We start from the raw sequence: 18,775 nt of genomic DNA on the forward strand, positions 1-18,775 counted from the left end.
AGTTTCATACGCCCTTTTCATAAGTTAGGCTAGATTTTTGAAACTTCTTACTATTTTTCTTTGAAAGGCCGACTTATCACCTTTCATTTGCGTATAAGACAATTGAAATCGGTTAAAATGGCGAGGAGTTATGATTTTTCGAAAAAAGTGGTTTTTGCGAAAATCGACGAAAATGGCCATATTTCAGACCACCCTAACACGGCGTAGGTCACCCTAATGGCCAAACAAAAAAATACGGGTCTAATTATTTCGGCCAGGGAACCCCCAGAAAAATTTTGAGCCCGATCCGAGCACTTTTGTTTTTTTCCATGCTGTTTTCGTGGGGAATTGCTGTATTAATATAAGGGGTTTGCTCATAAACATCACGAGTTATACCACTCAATTGTATTCGCCGCTCACGCACACTTTAAGATATTCTCAAGAGATTTTTCTGTCAATTTCTGCCCGAAGGAATTCTCGGTATCTACCAAGCGTCGTCGAGAGGCGATAAAAACGTTTCGCAAAGCCACCCACGAGGTCGGCTCGCCGCCCTCACAAAATGTAGATAAAATTTGGGCTTTAATAGACATGTTGATGAAAATTTATAGCAGATTGCAGCGCAGCGAGAAATAAGCCCAGGATTTTTTTTTTTTTTGCGAGAGTGTCTCGTTTTTTATGGTCATGTTTTGCTTTTGGTCACCATCGAACAGGCGTAGCAGAGCAGGCCATGACGGTGGAAAATTGAATTGCGACGGAAAAAAAGTGGGAAAAACTCCGAACGCAATAAAGCGGATTGCTTTGATATCGTAGACGACATCAAGGGCGGTTCGGAAAATAAGTGATATGAATATTGAGTTTTTGGTTTATGTTGCGACTTAAAGGAATATTAAGCAGGCTGAGTTATGACACACTTCTTGCATGAAGAAAGCTGAAACGAACCAGTTGTCACTAAAAGCAATGGCACTTTCGTTTGAAGATCGGCTTAATCTCGTAATCCTCGTGACAAAGTAATTTGCATTCAGAATTAATCAACCTAACCAGAAAATTCACTTAAAATCCCCAAGAAACAGTCTTTTTTATTCAAGCTTAGCTGTCAACATTTAATTCAATGTTCTCCGCCGCGCCTAATGCGCTTACGACACGACCTTCAATTAACGTCTCCGTAACCTTTTGATTAAACCCTAATCTGTTCCAAATGGCGAAAGGAGGCCCGACTTTTATTCGCTAAAAATTTTACCCCTCGCTGCAAAAAATTCATTACCGTCATCGTTTGCCGCTGGCAACCCGGCCAGGCCTTCGCCAAGGCTGCCGGTTCATAAATATTTACATCCCCGAAACCCAAAAAATGCAGAAATTCAGGCGAAAAACAGCTGGGCCAACCCCGTGCAGCGCCGTTCAGAAGTCAAGGATTTTCCCGAAAGCTGCGGGAGAAAAAAAAAATCCTACAACACCCTGGCAAAACATAAACCTGACCCGCTCCAAATGGCTTGAATCTTTTATTAGCATAATATTCAAGTTCAGCGGGCAAAGCCCGTGTTTTGAGCTTTTTCGTTGGAATTTGTTGTTTTTTTTTTTCGGTGTTTAAATTTTGACTCTGCCGCGAAAAGTGGGATGATTATACCGGGTGTGGTTGTGGAAAAACGGAACTATTTACAGCGATATGCTCCGGATAGCTTTGCGGAACGTGCGGAACGATCCTAGGAAGCCATGAAAGAACAGTTTCCTCCCGGTATCAGCTGTACAAGTGAACCGTGCCGTTTGCGCAGCATGCTGCGATGGTAACGTGGATTTCAGAGAAGCAAGTAAAATTAACGTTGATTTAGAAAGTTTTGCATTTCACTTTTACAAAAACCACAAAACATCGCGAAGGAGCTCATGAAGCTGATGCAGGCTGAGCTCTTTTTAAATATGTTACGAACTTAATAAAATATTTGGAATCAACTAATGAAAGCTAGAACAATTCTGAAGCTGCCAACGCACAGTGGGAAAAAAGGACCCAAAAAATTACCGCAACATGAATTCGCGCAAACCATCGATTGCTATACACCAAAAGCTTCGTTTTTGCACCAGGAACAATAATCCGATGAAAAATCGCACCGCACGGACCAGTGGCCGGAGTACACTCCACCGGAAGATCCGGATTTTTGGAAAAAATATCAGATTTATCCAATTGTGAACTGATACGCTTTCTTTTACCATGAATAATAATGCAAAACAATCCTAGAATAATATTAAATACCATAGGACACATCGGAACCGGTTTCACCAATCTCCGGTGGCCATTTCGATTCTATCGAATGCTTAACTTATTTTACGATTTTCTTTGTCTAAAACAGAAAGTTTTAGAGACTTTTTCCAGCTGTTCAAAAAAGATATTTTCATAGATGGATATTTAAAAAAACATTTTTCAACCATTAATTAGTCATAACATAGCGATTTTACGTCAAAGTTAATTCAAAAATATTAAAAAAAAACGACTTTTTAGAAAGTTATCTCTTGTCTCGGACGATTTTTTTTTCGTGTGCCACTTTTTTATCAATAATCCTCATAAATACCTGTCACTTTGCTGAAGACACGAAATCGATCAGAAAATTCCTTCAAAAATACAGATTTTCGAATATTTACGAACAATTTTTGGGTGAACCAATGACAAAAAAATTGCTTCTTTGGTAATAGGGAAAACCCCCACAAAGTGAATGCCAATGGATTCCCTGTCAATAAATAAAATTGTAAAACCCACGTTCATCTTTGGGGGTAGCAAAATTAAGAGGGTGTGCATGGTTGCTTTACATGATTCCACAGCATTTATACCCAAAATTACAATTTTATTTATTGGCAGGGAATTCACTAAATTCCAATACTGTCGATTGAAGCGTGTTCAAAATCAAAATCAAATCAAATTATTCGCTCTACAGCATTGCCTTGGCGTTCTCGATTGCGAGATTCCTACTCGAAACTAGGTGTTCGAAGGCTTGATTGTTGAGGCAATTGCAAACCTCTTTTTACACCTTAGCTTCCATCCACCCCGGGATTCGAACTGACGACCTTTGGATTGTTAGTCCAACTGCCTACAGCGACTCCACCGAGGCAGGACCCAGGGAGACGACTCCTACACCTGGACTGAGCTAACGACCTAACATTTAGGTTAGACCTGGGCCAACATTTACTTCCCCGTCCGACGGAAGGCGTGATCAGACAAACCTCGTCTCAAAATTTGCCACCGGGACCTTCTGGGATCAAACCCAGGTCGACTGGGTGAGAGGCAACCACGCTTACCCCTACACCACGGTCCCGGCGTGTTCAGGGAGCTCAAATCTATCATACCTTGACGAAACTGAAGCGTTTACTGGCATCAACTTTAAACACATGTCGAGTTGTGTTATCGTATAAACCCAAAGAAACTGAAAATATGATGTATTTGACCACTGTGGGCAAATTCTAAGGGCAGTTTCAGAATTTGCAGGCAAAATAATATGAAATATAAACAAATTTGAATAAATTTCTAATTTCGTTAGGATGGTTTTGTACACTCCTCCATGAAAATTATACATTTTCAAAAGAAAAAAAAAACTATAGTATAAAATTTACCAATAATTTTTAAGAAAGAATAAAATGATTAAAGATATACAATAAAATAGATATTTTAACACCCCTAATTATGACTCATTCAAATTTATATCCAAGCCAAAAGTTACCGCTTTCCATTTGAAATAACTCTTGCGAAGACTTGGAGTCGGAACTAAAAAACTTCACCATTTTTCTGAAAATCAATTTTCCACTTATGTTTGCAATCTGGACCACTGTGCAATGGACTTTGTTATACTGGTCATGCTTGTATCATAAGCACCTGCATCGTTTTTTTCTGTAATATGTATTAGCCATTTTCCTTACACAAAATATGTCCACAAGAAAAGTTTCAAATTTCAAGCCTAATTTTCAAACAAAACTAAGCAAGAAGTATCGTGAAATAAGGTTGTTAACGATAAAATTATCGAGGTTCGACAACGATAGCGATAGTTCTATCGTTTCACAAATTTACACAAAATATTATATTTTTACGAATATACCCAAATTTTCATAGTTTTCAAACGAAGAAAAAAAATATTTGATGTACAGTCAAGACTCAATCCGAAGTTTCGATTATCCGAAGGTTTGTATAGGACTTCGGATAATCGAATCATGAGCAAAATTGTTTTTTTTAGAATTTTTGATTTTCTTGCATTTATTATCAAATTCAAATTCTGTGACCCAAATTAAGTCAAATTTTAATGGTTGATTGCCCTGAAAAACAAACAAAAAACATGTTTTCAATAGTTACCGCCAACTTGAATTTAAATACTCTAAATTACTTTAGAGAAGTTTTGGGATCATACTTAAAATAAACAGTCAAAAACAAGAAAACGAAAAAAATATTTTTTTGTGATTCGATTATCTGAAGGAAATTTTTTTCGAGGCCTTCGGATAATCTGGATAGTCTGGACTGTATACAAAATTTGAATCTTAGTATGAAGCATGCTAAATTTCGCTTCATTTGATACACATACTGCAAATTTTGAAAATTTGAGTACCTTTGAAAAAAAACACGGTATTTTGTGAAAATTTCAGTATTTAAAAAAAACTCTAATTTAATTAAAGTACAAAACAAATTTCGCTTTGTTCGATAACCATATTGCAAATTGAAAAAAAGTGAGTATTTTCAAATAAACACAGTAATTTGTGAAAATTGTTGTGCTAAAGTTAAAAAAAATCTAATAAAGCGAAAATGCATACCAAATTTCCATGAAACATATTCAAGAAAAACACATGGCCTCGAATATTAATTTGATTTTGAGCTCGTATCGACTTGTTGTATTAAAAAAAAGACAGGATTATAAGCAAATATAATTAGTGTTTTGCTCAGACAATGCTATGTTCAATATATAACATTCCATTTTGCTGATTTTGCATAAATGAGCACATTAGGTATTTCGCAAAAAAAAAGAAAGGATTTGCTATGTATTTTAGCTGTAATTTAATTTCTTAATAAAGTAACTATTCCCAAGAATAAATAATTACTTATTTTTCTTAATATTCTTAGATTGAAAAATATCATGTAAAATTACATACCATTTCAAACCGATAAATATTGCTTTAGTCTTATCAAATGGATAATCGATAAATAGTAAAATCCATGAACATATTTCAATTAGTCATGGAATATTTAATCAGAACATAGTGCACAGTTTAAGTAAAATACTTTAAGTTACGTTCGTTTAACGATATCTTAGGTACAAAGTCATCATTCTTGTAAAACTTTAATTCAATCAATTTATTAACCATCATTTGATCAATAGTACCATCAAATCATGAATTGTATTATGCTCTTACATAATTTTTTAAACAACATTGTGTTATACAATCGCGTATGTATAATCCGTTATGGAACATTGATTGAACATGATTTAAAAAAAACTTCAACTATGCCTTTGCAAAACAACCATACAAATACAAAGTCTCGTTACGAGCTCAAAATCAAGATTGAGTATGTTGATTTTTTTTCAAAAGTTTAAAAAAAATTGAAACAACATATTTTTGGAACTACCCAAGTTTGAATACAACCACCCTAAGCACCACCCAGCAGATAAGACTATTTTAAAGTCAATTGAAGAACTCATAAAACAAGTTGTATCTTAGATGAAGCAATTTTGATTCATGGACAATCATGCGACTTTAATATGGAATTGGTGTATTTGATTTTTAAATCAAGCAATTTGGAAGAAGAAAAGAAGCAAAATACAGTACAAATCGCTAGGGCTTGAAAGAAAAAGTTCGGAGAGGTATCGTGTCAACTTTTACAAAAGGTGGATCATCCTTACATTACGTAACACCGGTAAATTCAATGCTGGTACAGTAAAAAAAAAGATTTAACATAATTTATTTAGTTTTTATGAAATATGATGCGATGAAGGAGTCCTACGATGGCCTAAGTCAATCCTTGTAGTTTATGGACAACCCCCAAAGACTCAATAAAAGTAACCAATGAGTTCCTATACATAAAAAACGATTTGTGTGATAATGCTGCACTGTAAATGTAATGAATTTCTTCTTTTTCACCTTGAAATCCAGAAAAAAATCTTAAAATGGCCGTCATTTAAAAATCCCTGCATAGAATATTTTGGGAGTTAGAAATCTTGAAAGGGGACATTTTAAACTAACTTTCCCCATCAAAACATTTTAGGTACATTCAAATTCAATAATTAGTTCGTTCCAGCCAACCGTGCGAATTTGATTTTTTTTTCAAGGAGTGGGGGGAGGCGTAAACTTGAATTAAAATTAGCATTGAACTTATAAGAGCTAGAAATTTCAAGTCCAATCGAAACAATTTTGCCCAACATAATTAAATAAAGTCTAGAAAAAAGAGCAAATTCTAAACTTTAAACTAAGCTCATTGAAATAATAAAAAGTTATTCAAAATCAGGCTAACCTGTCAAAATTAGAAGTTCTCAAGCAAAATTTGAATAATTTTTGTCTTGATCAAAAATATGAGAAATTTGACGCGCTTTCTGGTAGAAATAATCTTGAGACTGAAAAATCAAGTCTCACATTGGCAAAAAACAACCCAAAAAGGGTCAAAACCCCAGTTTTTTCAGCATTTATTTTTTTTTGACGAATGACCATGGTCAATATGGAGACTTTCATGTTCAATTGTCTGGAGAATCGATTCCCGTGATCGGCTTAAATTATTGATTTTTTTTATTACTTAGGATGGTCATAGAATTCTGTAATTTAACTTTTAAATCTAAAATATTCCGAGAAATCTTGAGTATTTTTATTTCAAGGTACTTTGGTCACATTTTGACGCGATGCAACTTCGACATACAGCAAAAGATTTAACTACGAAACACAAAAATATTTCAATAACTTACACTTTTCTCAAATGTCTTTCTCGAGTGTAACTAGACACAAAAATGGCTTATATAATCTTAGAACAACTATCTACAAAGTTTAATTGAAATCGGAGAAAATCGGAATTTCTCTTTTACTTGAAAAAAACTTTTTGAAAAATTAAAAATTTAAAAAAAATGAGAGAAAAGCTTAAATTGCTTTTAAATACACATCTGTATTTCCCTCAATTCATCATTCTTCAACCCCCAAATGCACAAGCGGTTTCATCCAAGCGAAAACCGCACCATTGTAGTTTAACACATCGTACAAAATGGAAAGGAAAAGGTGACTATTTGCAAGAGAGTCGCGCAGTGACCTCCGGGGTTCCGTGGAAGGGAACCAACCCGAATGAAAAATGTTCCACTGGAATTGCATTCCGGTCGTCCCAAGTGTGCCGGACTCGAGAGCTGACGGTGCAAAATTTTCCCTCCAGTAAAAAGAACTGCTCTCTACATGTGATGCCACGATGGTTTTGCTCTGTTTTTCGCGCAGGAAAACTCCGGTCCAAGTATTTGAATATTCAACTATCGGTTTCGTTACACACGGTGTTTTTGCGAGGAGAGTTTTGCACCCTTGGGGCACTTTTTCAACATTTGTAGGAACAGTGCGAGATGTAAATTCTTGCGGTCCAGCAAGTTTGCATTTTTCCGAAAGAAAACTTGAGATGGAAAAACTAAAAGTGAATGCATTGGATGGAAAAATGCTTGCCAGTGCACTTTTCTATTCTTTTTTGTAAACTTTTTTTCGAGTTACCTACTATGATGTGCGCAGTGAAGCTCATCCGGTATGCATTCGTTGATCCAAGCAGGTCAGGAAATATTATTCCATTATAATCACTGCATACGTGATATGGCACATGTTTGTGGAAACTTGAATAAGAAAAAAATGAGAATAACTGACTTTCAATTTTGTAAATTGCTATTAGTTACCTGATTTAGCCACCATATTTAGCAAATCATTAACCCAACTTAAGCTACTCGTGTTGAATAGTTCAACCATAAATCTCCGCCAAGACAGGCTGTTTTTCCCCCACCATCATGCTAATTTAACCTCCATTTTCTAGCTTATCATTGCCCAACCCGCGTTATTTCCACACAAAGCTCTGTGCTCTCCACTTCAACAGATCATTTGTATTCTCCAAACATGTTCCGCAACAAATCTTCCCCGAAATGCAAATTGTGTAATGAAGTCGCTCTTATCGTACCTTTTTGCGAGAGCAGTCAACCAGCATAAAAAGCTCTTCGCTTCCGCCATAATTGCCACCGTTCAGAGGTCGTCCTGGTTCGGGGAGTTAACCCTTGGCACACTGCGATCGATTTTGGTTAAAAAATGGTTAAAATTTTTTAAGAAACTTGTTTTTGTTTTAATCATAAAAAAACACCAAAATTTCGAAAATTCAATTTTGACCACCCTCTCATCCCACAGTGCCTCACACACCGTGGGATCCCCCCGGAACTTAACATCCTCATAATTATACAGCCGAGCTGACGGCAGAAAGGAGTTGGCCTCTTGTAAGTTTGGCATATTTAATGGCATCATCAAGCCCGGCGGCGTTGAAGTTGACGCCCAACCCCAGTGTCGTTTTTTACTCTTTTTTTTTGGGTACAGAATAAAGGAGGAGGTACGTTTTACAGCACTCGAGCATCATCTCTTAATTAATCCCAAATTCCCTTCACGACTGGAGATCAAATGTTTCTGGGGGTGTGTTCCTGTTTGGCCCAGTTTTCTGCCTCGGGACGCGTGGTTTTCGTGTAGAACATGACACAATTGTGGGAGGCTATGGTTCGGGGTAAAGTTTTAAAGCCGTTGGAGAAAAGTGTCGCAGTTGGCGTAATATTTCGATGCCTCTGTGCTCTCTTATGCTAACTAGATAGGAAAACCGACGAGCTTAGTACAAGAATGCACAGAGGCATCGATTTGTAACAAATTTTTTTAAACTTTTGATCCAATTAAGCATATAAAAAAATAAAAGAATTAATAAAACGGTGTGAAAATATAAGCATAAGCATAAGCATAGGTGCCCACCCGCAGTTGCTACTCCGTTATTGACCAGGACCTCCAGAAGTTACATCCACGAGCCGTGGAAGATGAGTGGGTGCTATCTTTCCTCGCTTCGCAACTTCTCAAAGGCCCCTATCATGCTGATCAATACCGGCGCCGGCCACGACCAGTGGTAGGGTCACGGGGAAGTGGATGGGAATGTTAGTCCGATACTTGAGTGATAGAGACCGCCCAATCGACTGCTTCTCCGACAAAGTATCACATGAGTTTTGAGGGGGTTAGTAGATGGGTATGAGGTCAGGATTCACGAGTGGCAGTGATGTGACCATGAGCATTTTGTTTATCGGTTAAAATTTTTAAATCTTAGGCAGCCGGCTGTGGAAAGATAGATAATTGATTATTTAAAATGGTTTATTTTTATCGAACGCGTGCCAGCCGAGCAGTAGTGCTATGGGCTGGACTTATCAGTATAATTTTACTGTTTTTACAATTTAGATAACGCGAGCAAATTTCAAAAATAGTAAATAAATGACGCTTTACTCTTCATAAAATCGATAGTTTGATGAGTTAATACTAAAACTGAAAGTTGGAATAAATTTTTACGATCATTTACGACGACAATTATCGCGAAAAAACCGGACTGCGCGTCCCCAGAAGCACTGCCAATTAAAAAAAAACGGTGTGAAAATATTTAGAAAATCTATATTTTTTTTACAGTACAACTATATTTTTTCTAAATTTTCCTCCACACCACCTACAACTTTTCTGAAGATAAGATTTCAAGATACAGATTTTTGAAGCTTAAAAAATGCCTTTGAAAAAATAAACGGCTACAAATAAACTGACATCCATTCCGTTCCTGTTTTAACCTAAATCAATTAAAAAAAACATCATGATAAAAATTTGGCTTCAACTAGGACGTCCAATTTTCCCGGGTTTTGAATTTCCCGGGAAACGGTAAAAATATTTTTGAAATCCCGGGATCCAGGGAAATTATTGAAACAGTCATAAAATCTATGTTTTCATTATATTTGTTATGTTTAAAATCATAGAATTAGCATAATAATATTGATTGGTGATAATCAACACTTCAATCTAAACAAGGACGATACTTTTTAAAAACTTAAAGAAGTTATGAATGGATTTTTTTATTCTTTGTTGTGCTTTGGATTTTAAATGAACTACAATCTTTAATTCCAATGTGATTCAAATTTAATAAGTCTTTTATAATTTTTTTTTCATCTATTTTTTATACGACATGACTAGAAAAGCTTGACAAATTTCTTTGAAGATGTCTAAAAAAAACAAGAAGCAACAACAAATAAAATGATACAAGTCAGTGTAAAATTTTAGATCAATTTTGAATTTCTTGTTTTAAAACATATTTTAAAAATTATGTTTGATATGATATTTTTTTCAAATTCAAAATTATAAATATACGTAAATATAATAATAGTTATGGAACTTCCATGATCGAAGGGGGGATTTCTCGAAATTAAATACGCCGACGCGTTTAGTTGGACTGTCCAAAATGTTCTGATTTTATTGTAATCGAAAAGTCCCCCAGAGCCTCACACATGAGGTACTGAGGTTTTGCTTATTGAGCATTAATCGAGCTACTTGCTTTAATCGCGGCGAGGTAAACGAAGTTTAGCTTTGTTCGCAGTTTGGATAACTGTCGGCTGTGCTGATGAATTGCGTCGATCAATTATACGGAAAGCAATTTCTGTAACTTATTACAATGTATTCACATTGTCATCAATTTCTACAACCACACAGCAAAAAATCCGATGGTAAAATCGCATGCCAAAGCATGCACATCACCTTCGCCAAAATAAACACTTTATATTACACACTGCATGTACAATTTTTGCAAACACAAAAAAAAAGTTGCAACCGACGGGATTCAAACCCAGCACCAACAGTAAGGACTGGCGCCTTAGCCCACTCGGCCATAAGCCCGATGTAAAGCTGCAAGGATAAACGCATATATGAGCTTGACATTTCGGTCAAGTAGGTTTCCCATACTGATGGGCTACATATTTCAGGGTATAAAATCACATAAAATTGCATAAAATAATGCAATATTTATTTTACACCCAGGCCTTTTACACGCAGCTGGATTACTTCTTTTTTTGCTGTGCAAATGTGAATCTCCAGATCTAAATTTGATATTTTTTCAATTTTGGGAATTCCCCGGACAAATTATAAAAATTCCCGGGATTTGGGAATTCCCGGTTTTGGAAAAGTTCCGAGAATTTTGTCCCGGGAATTCATTACATTTGTCCCGATTTGCAACAGATGCCAGTTTTGAGAAAAAATTATAAAGTATGATATTTTTTTCAAATTAAAAATTTATAAACTGAAATGTAATATCCAGTCTTTAAAAAAATTTATAAAATTACATTAAAAAATTTATTTAAAGCGCCAGGCATATTAAAAAAAACTTTTGGCATATCCACTTGATTAATTATGAGGTTTTTGCTTCTTGATCATCATTTTACAGACAAAATCCTATGTCTGAAATAATTTTTATCGGATTCCTCGGAAAATTTTATTATTTTTTTTTTTTAACTGGAGATGTCGACCCATACGTTTCCGAGACATGTTTTTTTTTTTTTTTTTGAAAATAAAAATTGATTTTTTTGCGCGAAAACCGAAAAATGACGAAACGGGAAAATATTTTTTTTTTAACTAAAACTGCAATAACTCGAAAATTCAAGCGAAAACCGTTACTTTTTTTGGGTACCAAAAGTTTCGTCATCACCCTAATGGCCAAACAAAAAAAATACGAGTTTAGTTTTTTTACGCTCTTTTCAAATGGAATTGCTGAATATAATATAAAATAATTGGACGCAGTCTGTGGTAATTCCAATTTTGACAACCTTTGTGATGTTTTCGATGCCATTCTTTCTTTCAGAGAAATGTATGTTTTCTAAGAAAAAAAATATTTTTTAACTTATTCATGAAAAATCATGAAAAATAAGCTAAACAGTTCAAATTCTTCAATAAGAATTTAAAACTAAAATAATGATAGAATACTTAAAAATCAAAGGTGTTTCTAAACTTAACCTCAGCTACTATTTATGACACGACTTCATATAGGAAAATCCCACATAATCTACCTAACAAAACACTTCCTCACTAATCTCCAAATTCACCGTCCAAGCAGTAACAGTAAATGCATCGTTAAGGGGCAGAGATTACTCGCACATCGTCGAAACAGGCCTTTCTTTCCAGCACAATATAGTTCAACCCACCAACACAGCAGCCCAGCCCCATGTCGCTTCCACTTGTTCATTCACGGGATCAACTCCAAGTGCTTTCAAATTCTCGTTTCCACCATCGCATCGGCCCTGCTCTAGGTGAAAAACACGATGAAAACATCCACTTTAACGACACCTTTTTCCAACACCGACTCCGCGCCAGAGAGAGGGGAAAGGAAGCCGGTCCGGTTAGCCCCCGAAAAATCCTCGGCACAAAGAAAAACACATGTTAAAACGTGTGAAAATGGTCCCCCGGAACGATTCGATTACGATTTACTTGGGCTGAATATCAAATTACGGAGCCAGGAGCCTCAGCTGAGGAGAACCGGTGGACGACTTGTTTGTGTTTTATTTTTGTTTGGTGGAAAAACAACACAGGCTGGGATGAAAGTTTGGGTTCAACTTAAATGTTGAAGAAAACAAAGTTTGTAAAGAAAAAATATTAAGATTAAACTTGGCTTATAAAATTTAAGATAGATTTGTTCTAACGATAACAAAACAATTGAGGGCACTTAGGTATTGCAACAAGGCATCTTGAAAATAAACTTTGATACATATTTGCTTCCGAACATTCAACAAATTTCCAGAAATCTTATTTTAAAGTAGTGAAATTTTCATGTTTTTTACTCATTTGTATTTTTGAAATATTTTTTTTGTGTTTTTTTAAAGTTTCATTTTTGGACATTGAAAATCAAATCAATAGTTGCCAAAATCCCGAGCAGACGGAAATAACTTGGGAATAACTTTTTTTGATATTTGAAAATACTAGGCCAATAACATTTAATGTTATTTATAGCAAGATTTGTTATTCATAGTTATGATTTTTTGTTATTGGATTGTTATTGTAATAACAGACTAATAACATTTCTTGTTATTCTTCGAACAAATCTTTGTTATTATTTTTTGTTATTTTAACAACTGATCCGATCATCCTTATAACTGTTGGAGGTATTCTTCCATAACAAAAAATGTTATTCCCAAGTTGTTTTGGCATTCAACCAATATCAGACAAATAACAAATTTTGTTATGATAACATAAACTGTTATTAAACCCTTACGCAAAAATGGATGTTTCAAGAAGATTCCACAACACTTTTTGTTATTTTAACAGTATTTGTTATTGAAATGACATGAATTTTGTTATTACCGTCTTCCCGGGATATCATTAGTCAAAAATTAAGCAACTTAGTCTATTTTAAATATTTACTCTAAAGGTCAAATATACAATAGGTTGAAAGAAAAAAGACTGTTGGACAATAGATCAAAAGTGGACTAATATTCAAATGGGTAAAAGGTCAAAAATGCGTTTTTTATTGTCTCAGTGTATGATGAAATTACAATGGCAGCATAATTTTCTCCCAGAAATATTGCAACTGTAAGAGTTAATTAAGTCCTAAAATTATGTTTGAATTCAGATTTTCTCTCATTAAAAGTTTTAAATACCTTATCATGTTTAGATCGATAAAAAAATCACAAATAAATATGAAACAAGATAAAAATATATTGAAAGAATGGACTTTTGTTGTGTAAAGCATTATTAAAACGTTACTTAATCCACTTTTAGGTGGTTGGTGCCTTCCTCTCATTTATAATGATTCCAACCCCCCTAAAGTTTCCACATGTTTATGGATCTCCCCTAACGTTCGCAGCACCTAAGAGGTCCTAACAAAAATAAGTGATGAGTAAAACAACAGACTACCTACAGACTTTTTGTCAAGATTATACAGACACGGCCTTTGAGGAAAATGGCATCCCTCTACACGGCTTTTTCGTGGCGATCAGACCTGACCAGTTGAGGTTATGTGAATTCAGACCATTTTTTAAACTGCTTGTAATTTAAGATAGGTAAGTCAGATCTTGAAAATTCTTACTCCACCTAAAAGCTCTTCTCATATGCTTTCTAAAAATATATAACATGTGAGGGTTTTATGAAAAAACCACCCTTTTTACCATAATTTTAATTTAATATGAAACAGTTTTTTTAACATAACTTTTTAAATACATGATAAAACTGCATGAATTTAAATAGCAACTTAGGGGACGTTAAGACGGATCGATTAAAACCATTCCGACCAAAATCGGTTGAGCCTGTGACGAGATATTCCAGTGACATTGATTTGGTACACATGTCTACATACAGCCAAACACACAGACATTTGCTCACCTGGTGATTCTGAGTCGATTTGTACAAATGAAGGTAGGTCTAGGAGGTCTAATTAAAAATTTCATTTTCCGAGTGATTTTATAGCCTTTCCTCAGGAAGGTGAGGAAGGCAAAAATACATAAACCCAGGTGTGCGGTACTCTTGAATAAACTTGGGTTCAGACTATTTCTCAAAAATATATATTTTAGAACTGTTCATTTTTGAAACAATGGAAAAACTCACAGAAATGCTACAGAAATAAGACAAAATATTAAAAATATGATATAAAGCTAAAAATTTATAAATATGTAACCGATCAAAGAATTTTATAAGGTTTTGGGTAAACTAACAAAAAAAAACATTATTTTTAAACAATAAGTTTGATAGAATACACTTTAAAAATATTACGAAAACATGATTAAATAAACCTAAAGAATACAACAAAGTAACATGTCCAAGTTTATATTTGATTTCTTAATTCTTAATTCTAAGAAAAACTCCTCTTGTTTCAAAAGAATGGTAAAACTCTCAAAAATATAATTAAAACATTAATACATTATTTTCATAGAATGGAAAACCTCTTACAGAAATATTAATAAACTAATGCAATCAATTTTAAATGTATTCTTTACATTTAAAAAAAATCTCATTCCACGATTCAAAAGACATGAAATAAGTTGAAATTCAAACAATATCCTATAAAATTATTTATAAACTGCTCTATAAGGCCGATGCAAACATTTTCAAAGTTTTTGTCCCTCGGCTCTGGCCGGGGGGGGGGGGGGAATAAACCATTATAAATTAATAGAAAACTCACATAAATCTTTCCAAAACAAAAATTAATTATTTTGAAAGAGTTTTATGAAATATTTTTGAATTATGATTATAATTTTTTTCACTAACCTTTTCTCACTTTCAACTTTTTGTACTTTCGATTGTTCCTTTTGTCCTTTCACCCTTCTATCCTTTCGACCCTTTGTCTTTTCGACCTTTTGTCGTTTCGACTTTTTGTTCCATTCCTTATGTTTTTCGACCTTTTGGCATTCGACCTTATGTCCTTTCGACCTTCAATTTTTCGATTTTTTGGCATTCGACCTATCGACCTTATGTCTTTCGACCTTTTGGCATTCGTACTTTCATCCTTTCAACCTTATGAATTTGGACGTTTTGTCGCACATCAAAAAATCTCTTTAAACTATTCAAAATCAAAAATCATACAAATATGCTTGATTTTTCCACTAAGATTTTTATCACTTTCGACCATATTTTTTTAGACCCAATATTTTTCGACCTTTTTACTTTCGACTTTTTGCCGCACATCCGTAAAAAATCTTTTTTTGTAAAAATTGAAGAAAAACTCTCCAATACAAATTTAATTATTCAAAAAAATATTTCGTATAAACTATGATTGATGATTTATTATGATACAGTCCAGACTCGGTTATCCGCCTTGGCAAAATTTCACTTCGGATAATCGAATCACGAAAAACATTTTATTTTCGATGTCTTAGGCCGATGCAAATATTTTTTAAAGTTTTTGTCCCTCGGCCCCGGCCCTAGAGGGGGGGGGGGGGGCAAAAAAATAAAAAAAAATAATATTTTAAATAACAAGCCATAGCTTCAACATTTCCATGGAAAAAGTGTTTCAAAATGCATTTTACACTAGTTCAATTGTTTTGCAATAATTAGTTTTCAAAAAATGTAAGATTTGACGAAAACAATTTTTTTTGCAAAAAAAAAACTTTTTGCGATAATAAACATCGAAGATTGTTAAAAATTCAAAACATTTTTAAATCAACCCAAACATGCTAAAAATGATTCTAAACGCAGGGGAATGTACTTTAAATTGATTTCAGCTGATTGCACTTAAATTTACATTAAAATTTTGAAGTTTTTTGAAAAATGTTTTTTTGCCCCCTGATTTTTCGGGCCAATTTATTATTGACCTTTAAACTACACTAAAGTTATTTAGAATTTTTAAAACCAAGATGGCGGCCAAAATGGCGATGATGAAATATTGAAAAAATGCTTTTTTAAACTTAAAAGTCAATCAACCATTAAAATTTGACTATAAAGGGGACGCAAAATACGACAAAAAATGTTTTTTGTTCGTTATTTGATTATCCGAAGTCCCATACAAACCTTCGGATAATCGAAACTTCGGATAATCGAGGCTTCGGATAATCGAATCTGGACTGTACTTGGGATAAATTTCATAGAACTTTGAATAAAAGGTAAATCGAATGATTCGAAAACATTGAAACAAAAAAAGGTTTTCAGTATCCTCGATTATTTATTAATTTGGAAGAATCATTTTTTCGATAAATTACTTACAGCTCAGGGGATTAAAAACACATCACTAACAAAATTTTTATAGTAACAATTTTATCCTTTCGTGTATTCTTATGGCAATTAAAAACGACCAGGAATCTCAAAACGTTGATTACTTAAATCCATCAAAGGAAACCCTCGGTAGTTCACAAATGAAATAAATTGTTGCAGATAAGTTCTGGTTCACTGAAAAAGGTTATTTTAATTTCACAAATTTCCCAACCGACACTGTCCACACTGAAGAATGACCCCCACAGCAAATCCTATTCCATCAATACCGATTATCTCCCCCTCACAAAAAAGGTACAAATAAAATCGCTCCCAAAAACTCACCATTGACGAGCACGACCAGCAGTCCGAGCCAGAGCAGCAGTCCACTTCCGGCGGTGGTCACCGGATTTTGGACCGTCGGTCTCCTGGCGAGCAGCCGCTTGCTGCCACGGCGTTGTCCTGTCACCGCCGGACAGCTTCCTTGGTCGTCGATCGGCGCCATTTTGAAATTCCAAACACGTTCCGTCACAGACACACGCACACCGAAGGACCCTTTTTTCTATGCGCTGTGTGTGTGTGTTATTTGTGTGTACTTTTATAACGACCTGACAGCCAGGGCCCTGACTTGGAAGCTAAGTAGGCGGCGACGTTCGCCGAGCAACTCCCGGTGGAAATCTTCTGGGTCTGGTCGAAGAAGAAGCGCAAAAGTTTCACACTTTATTGACACATTTTTTATCTTCCTTGGCCTTGTTTGTTTTTAACTCTACTCACTCCCTCCCATCACCACCACCGTGTTTGTATTAACTTTGCGTTTTCTGTGTTTGTTTCACTACCACACACCCCCCGCAAAACCCTCATCAGTTTGTAACCTTTTCGTAGTGTTTAGTTGTTTTTCCCGAGCATTCCACAACGGCCAATGTTTTTCCATCACTTGGAAAAGTTAGCAGAGTTTTTCTTTCTCAGCAGGATGATTTTTCTTGGATTTTTTTTTTCGGGGGAAACCCAGACGGTCAGTTTGTTTTGATTAGTATGGTAATGAGCTGAAATGGGAAGGGATTGAGAGAGAAAAAGAGAAATTTTATGTAGATTGTTTATGGTCGTGAAGGTAAAGATCAGAAAAGGCAATAAATGTTTTGCTGTTTTAACTTAATACTTGATTGGAAAAAGGAACCATTCTGAACTGTGTTTAAAATGAGTAATTTTCATCTTATGATGTGTTATTTGCTGATTAAAAATCGTTCTTCATGGAAAAACAAACCATGTTTCATCGTAGAAAAAAGGTTTTTATTTAACAACCTGTAACTTGGGACCCTCCTACTCCTTTTTTTAAATTCTGATCTAATCTTATCAAACACAACGCAGCCAGACCGAAGAAAAGATCACGATTCCCAGAATCTACAGAGGAGGAACGATACATGGACATACCGTACCAAACGTTTCAGGTCACGTGTGCTAGTGTGCGTGAAAGCTTGCTTAGATAACTCTATGCCATACTTTTTTTTTGTAATGTTGGTACCACTACGTGATTTTGACATTTCGAGCGTGCACCATTTGTAACGTTATCTCAGCTTTAAAATCTGGATAGGAAAGGGGTCGTACCACGCCTCCGTCACGAGATAAGCGACCAAACTACCACTCAGGACAAAGTTCCACGCAAATCAATGAAGGACCTCTGGGCAATTCAATTCAAAATTAGGGAATACTGGCAGTAGCTTAAATTATTTTACTGAATTTCAGAGACGAAATTGTTTGGTATCTAGTTCATTTTATGATAAGGATATTGTATTTAAAACAAAACAACATTTAAAATTTGAAACAGGTTTTAAAAAACAACATTCTTAAATTCAATTAATTTAAACTCAAATTTCAATAAATATTAAATTTACCAGCCTTAATAACAATTATAAAAGTGGAAAGTTGTTAATTTAAAGTTCAAATTTATGTTTAAATTATTGCTCAAATCTTGACTTTTTTTTGATAAGGTCCTATAAACAAATGTAAACATTGAGTGTATCCCTTTCACACCTTATGTCAAAGTCCATCGGAGTAAGCGGGATACACTCAATGTTTACATTTGTTTATAGGACCTTATCAAAAAAAAGTCAAGAAATAATTAAGTTATGAAATTCGCTGCCACGCT

At 34.7% G+C, this 18,775-nt stretch overlaps 1 protein-coding gene across 1 annotated transcript in view; it reads right to left on the bottom strand.

The window, feature by feature from the left end:
* The window catches only part of LOC120423779 (lachesin-like), a 115,202-nt gene that overhangs the window by 72,272 nt on the left and 24,155 nt on the right, over positions 1-18,775 (bottom strand). Inside the window, exon 2 of the mRNA XM_039587701.2 lies at positions 16,978-17,675. Coding sequence (XP_039443635.1) covers positions 16,978-17,137 — 160 coding nt within the window. The 5' untranslated portion in view covers positions 17,138-17,675. The remainder of the gene's footprint in view (positions 1-16,977; positions 17,676-18,775) is intronic.

The sequence above is a fragment of the Culex pipiens genome, chromosome 3, assembly GCF_016801865.2.
Source record: "Culex pipiens pallens isolate TS chromosome 3, TS_CPP_V2, whole genome shotgun sequence".
NCBI classification, from domain to species: domain Eukaryota; kingdom Metazoa; phylum Arthropoda; class Insecta; order Diptera; family Culicidae; genus Culex; species Culex pipiens.